Source organism: Nicotiana tabacum, chromosome 4, assembly GCF_000715075.1.
Source record: "Nicotiana tabacum cultivar K326 chromosome 4, ASM71507v2, whole genome shotgun sequence".
Taxonomy (NCBI): domain Eukaryota; kingdom Viridiplantae; phylum Streptophyta; class Magnoliopsida; order Solanales; family Solanaceae; genus Nicotiana; species Nicotiana tabacum.
This window is the reverse complement of record NC_134083.1, coordinates 135,048,300-135,058,470: the sequence shown is the minus strand read 5'-3', so window position 1 is coordinate 135,058,470 and position 10,171 is coordinate 135,048,300. Positions and strand designations below refer to the sequence as shown.

At 35.6% G+C, this 10,171-nt stretch overlaps 1 protein-coding gene across 2 annotated transcripts; it reads right to left on the bottom strand.

Moving 5' to 3' along the window:
* Positions 1-2,148: 2,148 nt before the first annotated feature.
* LOC107817545 (pentatricopeptide repeat-containing protein At2g30780) lies at positions 2,149-9,533 on the bottom strand. 2 transcript variants are annotated; one of them, XM_075252466.1, is made up of 7 exons: positions 9,355-9,527; positions 7,941-8,377; positions 5,816-7,359; positions 5,651-5,704; positions 3,619-3,713; positions 2,897-3,516; positions 2,149-2,554 (listed from the first exon to the last, which is right to left on the bottom strand). In XM_075252466.1, the coding sequence occupies exons 2-3, from the start codon at positions 8,352-8,354 to the stop codon at positions 6,244-6,246; spliced, it is 1,530 nt and encodes a 509-aa protein (XP_075108567.1). In that variant the 5' UTR covers positions 8,355-8,377; positions 9,355-9,527; the 3' UTR covers positions 2,149-2,554; positions 2,897-3,516; positions 3,619-3,713; positions 5,651-5,704; positions 5,816-6,243. The 2 variants fall into 2 exon arrangements, with proteins under 2 accessions (XP_075108567.1, XP_075108566.1); XM_075252465.1 differs by lacking the exon at positions 3,619-3,713 and having other exon boundaries at positions 9,355-9,533.
* Positions 9,534-10,171: the final 638 nt, after the last annotated feature.

Here is a 10,171-nt window from a genome sequence, read left to right as displayed (position 1 = left end):
CTGAGCTATCGCTACTTGTTGAGCTTGCAACATTTCGAAAATCATACGCAGGCTGATCCCGTCTCCTCCAGCATTTTTGTGTATTTCGAACTGCAGATCGAGTTCCACCATGAATGTTGTTTTCTGAGTCGGAACGTTGGTTCGCCTCAATGGCCACATGTGAATTAACGTCAATTGGATCTACGGCTTGAGTTCCAACGGGGTCGACGAGTAGCCTTTTATCCCCAGGCGTCAGGTTGTTATTCTCATCTTGAAGGCCAGCTTCGTTATCGATAGATAGGGCCATTAATTGAGAGTTCGTTGTTTTTAACCTGAAATCAAAGGCACTTCCAAGAGCAAGTGTAAAATAGTGTATTTCACAGAGATTCGTACCAAATAACCACTATTATCCTTAGCCCTACGGTAGGCGCCAAACTGTTTACCCGAAAAATGGATAGAGTTGAATTTATACGCAGTTCTAAGGATACGTGGTATAAATTGGAAAAGATAAGTAGATGTGTACTGAAATTAATTATAAGGGAGATGAATGCAAACCAGATGAACTAGTTAGCCTAAGCCTTCCAATTTAATCACCTCCAAATTGGGTGAAGAACAATTGATAGAAGAAACAATATGACCAAAATACCAAAAACCAGAGAAGGACAGTATCAGCACTATTTTCTTGTGTATATTAGAATGAATGTGTGTATCAATCAGTGTCCTCTTACAAATGATAATCGCTCTTAATATAGTGGGGGAATCCCATATTGGGTATGATTAAAAATAATAGTGGGATCCCATGATAGATTAAGTAATTAGTTTTTCCTTGATTTTCGCTGAGATTCTCTCCCTAAGTGGGGCTATAACGGCTCTTTTGTCCCTTGGCTCGATTTCGATCTTGGCCGGTCTTGGTGTGGATCGATCTCTAGATATCGAGTTCGATATTGACATGAGCTCGATATTGATCGGTCTCTAGATCTCGAGCTCGATATTGATTGGTCTCTGGGTCTCGAGCTCGATATTGATCGGTCTCTAGATCTCAAGCTCGATATTATAATGACGACCCTCGATCCATCATGTTCCGACCTAGATTAATCACACGAAGGGCAAGCTCGGTTTTGACCGTATACAGTTATTACAATATTTGTACAGATACTATTTTTAATATAAGATCAAGAAAAGAAAATTTTCGATTTTCGCAAAAGATATGAGCAATAATAGCATGAAACAAACATCTGGCCTTGCCAATTCCTATACTATGCAAAGAAAGGGATCAAATTTGCATTGGCCACAAGTCTCATCTCTCAAGAAAAAAAAAACTTTTGCATACCAGCTGATAGGGGTGTACAAACCGAACCGAAAAATCATACCAAACTGATTAAAAAACTCGATTAAATTTTGTTTGATTTGGTTTGGTATTGAGTAAAAAAATCCGAACCAAACCGACATACAAAAATATATAATTTTTATATATACTTTAAAACTTTATATAGAATTTTCTTTACAAAAATTCTAGAAATATTTGCGATTCTCTTATGGGATGTAATATTTAATAGAATATGAAGTACTCCATTTTTATCAACCTTAAGTAATAGATTATATGATCACTTTCTTATCAAGTGTTACTGAAATGTGTCAATCTCTTTGTTCTTCCATGTTCATATGTCAAGATTTATTAAATTCTTATATTTTTTTCGAATTTGAAGTGGTATTTCGACATCTAAAATTAAATAGAACATATCATTAATTAGGTATCATACTGATTTTTATGTTTAATTAATAAATTTGTTTAATCTTGAAAGTATATATCAATGAAAAATTATTGTCAAACGATTAAAAAAGTAACTATCATGTGTTATTAACAAAATTCTTTCATAAAATTATTTTAATAAATTATATTTTTGTCAATTTTTAAAATTTTTACTAAACATATATTTTACTTACAAAAAAATTTAACAAAGTAAAATTTAAATAATATTCATGTAGCAAAAAAACCCGACAAAACCGAACTAATCCAAACCGATATAGTTGATTTGGTTTGGTTTGATTTTAATAAAAATCGAACCAATCAGGTCCATGTACACCCCTACCAGCTGATTCTAGCATGCATCATGTTGCAAATTGGAGCAAATTAAACAAACCGCTACATGTTTATGGATTTAAGAATATTGTAAAATTTGGTTAGCGTTAGCACAAATAACATTGTTTACATTATACACACTGATAATATAATACAAATACTTTTTACTCTATCAATGCAAGAAATATTAAACTATAAGTGCGTATAATTTAAGTAGTGTTTCTTAACCTTCTGGACTAAAAGTTAACCAAATTTTATGGTGTTGTTGAGTAGTAAACATGTAGCGGTGTGTTATAAAACATTTCTGTTTAACCCAAAAAAATAGTGAAAACTTCAGACCTCTTTGGCCACTGTTGTACATGCTCCATTGTGCTCCCACGCAATTCATCTGCTAATTGCCTCTGTAGGTTCTCATCAGGTGAGAGGCTTCCCCCGACCTTAAACAAGCACCATGAGCAACAGAATGAAATAAACATCTTCCATCTCCAGATATACCTGCATGAAATGAAGCAGTCTTTTCAATTAAAATAACTTCGATAGTAACTATTAGTACTAGTTAGTAGAGGCAGATCTAGCCCTTTGTAGGGAGTTCAACCAGACACAATTTTCTTAACTCGAACCATGCATACAAAGTACATACACCGCACCACCTCCGACCTCAATGACTCTAAATCTTGGGTCCACATCTATCATTAAGTTTGAATTTCTAAGCAAGGGCCTTAAAGTTACTGTAATATGCTTTCACATAATCAGTAGGTGGAAGAGTAGTTTATCATATCAACCAAACCTGGAAAGTGGAAAGAAACAGAACATAAAAGTCCAGAATGCACCACTCACCAATTACAGAGTAGTCAGTATAGACCTTTCCATGTGAATAGCCAGCGGTTGAGGAAGCACAGTTATTTCCCCTATTTTCTTCTGATGCTTCAGCTCAGTATGCACTAGTTGAGAGGCTAAATAGCAGACTGACAAACCAATAAATAAACCAGCAGATGTAAAACGTCGCCCCAGAAATATGCCCTACTCTGCTTCAGTTTCTCCAGAACTTTTGACTGATTGGGCAAGAAAAAACTCATATACATCACAGCCCAGAAATATGCCCTACTCTGCATCAGTTTTTTCCGGAACTTTTGACTGATTGGGCAAGAACAGCCTCATATTCACATTTTGGAACTGAATAGAAATATCAAGGCACGGCTTCCAAGTATATCTGGGATTCACTGCAGTTCTAAGTATTAACAAGTGACAGCTGTTCTTCAGCTTGGAGATACTAGACCTAAAATATCTTCTTTGAGATCCCTCAATTTGAACTGAAGATGAGAAACAATTTGACTTGGATGCAGAAATAGTAGAATAATGGAATTCGGAGGCTTGGTTCAGATACAAAACCGCAATGAGTTGGCTGGTGCTTGCAAAAATAATCACAGAAATGCCTTGTCATTTGTCTCTGCGCATGTCTGCTCAGGAAACACAGGTTTTTCATATAAGTACCAATGGAAGAATTGACCATTATGCTAGCACAGTAACAGGAAGGTAAAAGACGGAAAATCCAAACTCACAATGGTTTACATAGATTCAACCAGCATAACGGGGGTGTTAATTGCCCTTAGTGCAGCTGCATATTCCTCAGGCAATTGAAACCACATTTATTTACCTATACATGGTTATCTGAAATTTACTTTCTTGTTCCTCTAGATGAATAAGACCACATGCACTAAGAAAAATGAAGTCTGCAATCAAATTGGATGTCCTGACAGAGAAGCATACGACTGCTCAGAAATTTTCAACATGGAATTTAGTTGGGCGCTTATAGCAGACCTTCCAAATAGTTTATTCCAGAATGAAAGCTCTTTCAATGAAAATTTCTCTTCTTATATATGTAAGAGACAAATTTCAGTTAGAAGCATAAATATATGTCAGTCTTCTGACAAAGATATGTGTAGCTTTCTCAATCCTCACTTACAGCTTAGATAGGAGAAACACCCCACACATCAGAAGAGAAGACTTATCAGCTAAAGGAGCAAAGAGCATGACAATATGCCACATGAATTTGGGAAGGCATTACCCAGTGTGGTTCATAGAATTCTTCTTATTACTCCTCTAAAAACTGACAGAAGAGAATGAATAATGCACAATATGTCAGATGGTACCTCATTTATATCTCATGTGATAGTTCATTCTAAATGAGTAATTTGTCACTTCGGCCAAATATTAACACTCATTCTGAAGTAATAGAACTGTCAGAAAAAAGTTTTTCTTTGCCTTGATAAAATATCAATCTCAAGGCTCTGCAATTTTTGTCAGAAAATAAATGGGAAAACAGGAAGTTCGGATCCTGTAGCAACATTCTTCTAACTATACACACAATGGATCTTTGAAGCCAAATGCATAAATCTTTTCGAATAACAACCACCACAAAGGCTGTGAAATACTCGATTCTCAAAACAAGATAGAAAAGTAACGCTGTCATTTGAGAAAAGGGACAACATTTATTCTAGAAAAAAAAATAAGAACGAGAATTATTTCTAAACCAGCAATTGAATAGAGGCAACACCAATTTTAGCATTTCCATCAGTAAAGAGGGAAGAATGGGCATTCAAGCAGTGTAGCTTTCCAGATATTCATGATTCCTATGAATAATTGCATCAAATAACTACTATGAAGGCCATTTAAAATACTCGATTAATTAAACAGAATCATCTATCTATTTTACTATAAAAGCAAGGGTAAATTATGCTAAACACCCCTATAATATCACTTAATTTTAGATATACCCATGTATTTCTAAATCAAACACTTAATGCCCCTATATTATGGAAATCCTACACATTTCTTATTTCCTTCATATAAAAATTAATATATGGAAGTTGCCCTTATCCCTATTCCCATCCTTACTCACGTGTCATTTACTGGCCATTCCGTTGGACACTCTCTAAACTTGAAACACTTCCGTATTCCGGTCTCTTCTTTTTCTTCTTTGCAACAAAAGTTTATTTTCAAAGAGAAATATATAGATGTAATTATCGTCGATCGAATTGGTCACGAACCATTCACCAAAGGTGTTTGCCGAAGTTATGCCTCCATTAGTCCGAACAGCGGTTATATATAAATCAATTAAAATGTGAATCTCTTATTGGACAAAAGCTTTACAAGAGAAATCAAGACACTTTGGAGGATAAGGCCACACTTGGTAAGGCTGCTGGGATACGGTAACAATAGAGGAGAAGGCTCAAACTTATTGAGTTGTGAGGAAAAGTTGGATAATGGAAATTGTTCTAGAAGGATTGAATGAAAATCGGGATAAGGGCAACTTTGTCCATGTATTAATTTTTATATAAAGGAAATAAGAATGTGTTGGATTTTCATAATATAGGGGTATTGCGTGTTTCTTTTAGAAGTACAAGCGGTGTATATAAAACTGAGCAATATTGTAGGAGTGCTTAGTGTAATTACCCTAAAAATAAATACGCCAAAAGTAGCATCATCTATGTTACTACTTGCTCTATTGTGGAATTAAAACCATTAACCCAGATTTAAATTTAGAAACCAGGGAGAAAGAAGAAAAAGTGATAGAATATCGGTGAGACTCACCGATCAGAGGCAATGGAACAACATAATATCCAAGCGGGTGCAGCAACAAAGAATCTAGCAAGAACAGCCAAGAAGAGAGAGCAGTTATATTGTCAGAGTCAGAAGCGTATATATAAAAGATAATAATACAAGAAAAAATAGGAAAGCAGAATAGAAAGAACATACAAAGTTAGTAGTGGAGAGATGATGCTAAAACCCAGAAAAGCTGGAAGGCGATGAACCGAAGAGGCTGTAGAAGATTTTAGAGCAAAATAGAGAAGCGGTACATGGCAATGCAGTTTCCCGTTATAAGACACGTAAAGTTACATAACTAAGTACTATGAGATGTCTAAATTACCCAGAATTTTATTGACAATAAGCAGACATGTTCATCACACATGCTTGACTTAACTCTTCTGTAAAATAGAAATGCTTTCATCGCTTGAGCTTTTAACTGTTGTATATCAGCAATGAGAGGGAACAAGAAAAGGGAGAACTAAATAAGAGTGTCAACTGGCTTCATCAAAATCCCAAATTCCAGCAGCATTACAATCAGTTAACCACGACCTTCAAAGCAAGATGACAGGAGTAAATTGAAATATGAACTACCACGTTCATCCATTCGTAGGAATTCCATATCCATGCTTGCACATCATACCCAAGACCTGATGAAGTTTATCCTTTTCCCCCCACGTTGTGTAGGCTTTAAGTAATATCCAAAACGTTTTCTTTGAACAGTCCAAGTTCACTTTATCCATCTCGCCAAGAACTTGCTCCATTTCAATGAGTCGCCTTTGTGAAGCATACATAACCATCTTGCAGTGGTAAAGGGACCTACATATTTTCCAACCAGCACATTCTGCACGGCTAACAAAATTAGCAAGCTCGTCTACTGCATTGTTTCGGAAATAACTTGAAATGATGCAAAGCATGACACCAACTGTTGTGACGGACGTGTTACGTTTAAATGCCTCATTTATTGAATTTTCCATCTCGTCTAATAAATCCTCCTTTGCATACAGACAGATTAATATGACATTCAACCAAGGCCTATAATCATCTTTAGGAATCAACCTCATCAACTCTTCAATCTTTTGAACTTTATTTACGTCAGAACTTTTACTGTAAGCACATATCATAGATCGAATTAATGGGATCCCGTACTGATCAACATGACCTTTGACAAGCTCATAGATCTCTTCCATCTTATCCAACTTACCAGAATGTGCATATCCTCGAAGCATCAATAAATGGGTAGCAAGATCAGGTGTGACACCTCCTGCCTTCATGATTCTATATGTCTTCTCCACATCATCCCACATCCACGCTGTGATATACCCAGCAATTAAATTGTTGTATGTACTAACATTTGGGCAGATATTCAAATCATTTATTTCCCGTAAGGTTGCCTCCATGTGATCTATCAACATTAATCTACCAAACACCGAGATAAGTATGTTGTATGTTACAATAGTTGGAGTACATGTTGCTTCCCTCTTCAAGTCCCGAAAAACTGATTGACACTTTACAGCCAAACCATTGAACATATAAGCAGTCATAAGGGCGTTATATAAAGAGGTGGACTTGAGTTGCTTGTTGGAAGCCTCTTTGAATAGTTCAGCTGCAAGATCAACATTCTTTAACCTTCCAGCCACAACAATAGCCTTGGAATACTCCTCAGCTGTCATGGGAGTCCAGTAATCCAATTGTCTTCTCCTCCAGTCAAAAGCCTGAGAAAACAGACAAAGTACGTTACTTCCTCAACCAAAAAAAAAATAGCAGTGATCATAGACTTAACATCTGGTCTTAGGTAGAAGACATTGAGAAGAAGTACATAATACAGTGAAGGCATACAAGACATTTCTTAAATTGTGACTACTAGAATGACACGAAATTACTATTGATTAACCGAAAAGAGAATCGTCTAATATTGCCAAAAGAAGAGAAACGCCTCATTTTTGTCTCATCCACAAACTCAACTCCATTATTATTTCCCACGCCTAGTTTACATAATGTAATCATAAAAGTTAAATTCACACAAGCAGTCTACGAGGTCCCAATTCAATTGACCTTTGCAGTGTCAACAAGTCCTCTTTGACCAAGATTCCATATTTATATTTATTTTATCCTTTTTTATTTCAAAGATTGGTGGTTAGCAGAATTTTTATGTAGTTTATAACTGGCAAATAATGAATCTGTCAGACAAAAAATAAGTCAACCATCGCAAAACAAAATAGGTTCAGTTACAATGAGGATATGGTATGTTGCTACGTACAGATAATAAGTATAATACGTACAGAAATAAAATCACCTGGAGCGCTAATTGGGGAGAAGATTTTAGCTGTTTTAAGAGCTCAACAACCGCAGAACCATCTGCATACCTCCTAAACAACAAAACCCCTCTATCTGCTAATATTCTCTCAATCTTTTCAGCATCACCACTGCAAGCTAGCAACTCATCCCTTAAATGTGAAACCCTTTCTCTCAGATCCTGTTTGACCAATGAATCAGCGTGACTCCACCTGTCTGCGAACAAAGCAAATACCTGTGACCAGGCAGGTTGGGAAGAAGCTGCTCCGCCTGCTAGTCCTCGAACCCACAACGTATTAGCTGAAGCTCGTGCAATCGTGTAACACCATGAATGTTTTCTATAATTTTCAGAAAATCTTTGGAGAATTGCTTCCGTCTGGGAAGCATCCGAGATTCTCCATACCCTCTTCATCATTGACAGCTAGGTAAAGTGGTACCCTAATTTACATATAATTACAATAGTGTCAGCCAACTTGAGGTTTTCAAAATGTTAAATCAGCTCATTCAGCAGCTTAGTTAACAACATCCATAACATCAAAATCAAAATCCAACTTCTAAAATTTCAAAAGCAATTTTCTATCCAGACGAAACCATTTCAAAACTCGCAAGAAAAAATATTCTCTATCCAAGCAAAACAATTTGAAAGCCCAAAAATCTGGAAGATAAATGACACCGAAGAATCATATGATATATAGAATATTGAATGCTTCGTATTTTATGGTCCATAAAGCATACATCATATACAATCAAGATTCGCCATACCCATTTATCAATGCCATGTTTTTCAAGGGTTTATCGAGTGCAACTATTTTGATTAGGAAAAAACATCCAAAATAATTAACTCAATAAAACATTTCAAGATTTTTTCTGTAGTTATTTTATATCCAGACAAAAAAACAAATTAAACCCCACAAACAAACCACAAAAAAAAAAAAAAAAAAAGCAGATAATGACTTTTTTTACAAACTACAGATAAAAGAGAATCAGAGGAAAGGAGGAAAAAAGAGGGTTAAACGTACAACTGAATTTCGTCTGAGCGCTTATCAGTCAGCTCGGTTAGGTTTTGGAAAATTTGATTCGGTATTTTCGGTTTCGGTTTCTACAAAACTCTAAACTGAAACCAAACCAAATTAAATTCGGTACAATTAAGTTTTTCTCTTTCGGTTTTGATTTGTGCGAATTGGTAACTTAGCTATGTAGGGCTTGGGGTTTAGTTGAGCCTTTTCAAATTTGGGCATCTCCAAACCAAATGCCTACTGCTTGCACAGAAACTAATTACTACAATATGTGAGTGTTAAAAATTTGAAGGAATGTTCTCAACCAACTTATCTTGTTCTTTTTATAGGTAATGTCACAGTGTTATTGATGTAAACACAGCATTAGGAAATGCTGAAGAGGTGTAAATCCAAGTATACCTGCTCCGGCGATTGGTGAACGGCTGGCGGAGTGGCGGAGTAGCTGGCACTCGATATCCGAGGCTGGACTGGCGGAGCAGCGGCGGTGAATGTCGAGAAAAAAGAGAAGGTCGAAGCTTTTCTTTTTCTATTTTCCGCTTCAAAAGGTGAAGTTACAACTTACAAATCCTAAAGGCCATATTAGGAGAAAATGACAAAACTGGTCCCTTATGTTTTCGGTTGGTGTAAATTAGTCTTATATAGTATATTTTAGCAGTTGTAGTCCTTATGTTTATCAAAACTTAGCACTGTTAATTTTTCATATATTTATAACACGACGGTAGCCGTATTTGACAGAATTAGCATCTGAACCGTTTAAATTAAAAAAAAATATTCATAGTCGAAAAATGACGGTAGTCATATTTGACAGAATTAGCATGTGAACAACATCTGAACCGTTTAAATTGAAAAAAAATATTCATAGTCGAAAAATTACGGTAGTCATATTTGACAGAATTAGCATGTGAATAGTATCTGAAGCGTTTAAACTGGAAAAAAACATTCATAGTCGAAAAATGACGGTAGTCATATTTGACAGAATGTGAATAGCAACTGAACCGTTTAAACTAGAAAAAAACATTCATAGTCAAAAAAAAGATACTTTTTATTTATTTTTTCCAATTTATACCTTAGAAAAAAAAAAATTAACTGCAAGATTTGAGCAACAAAGGGTGCTATTGAGAGTTCGCATAAGATACAAATGTTGATTCATTTGCTATTTTATATAATTAAGAATCGAAAGGTGAAAGGTGTATTTAATTGCCATGAATAGGATTTT

Coding starts and splice junctions, on each gene's coding strand:
- LOC107817545 (XM_075252465.1), bottom strand. CDS start 8,354: ATGATGAAGAGGGTATGGAGAATCTCGGATGCTTCCCAGACGGAAGCA. Junction 7,360..7,940: donor CTCCCCAATTAGCGCTCCAG/GTGATTTTATTT, acceptor CTGTTTTCTCAG/GCTTTTGACTGGAGGAGAAG.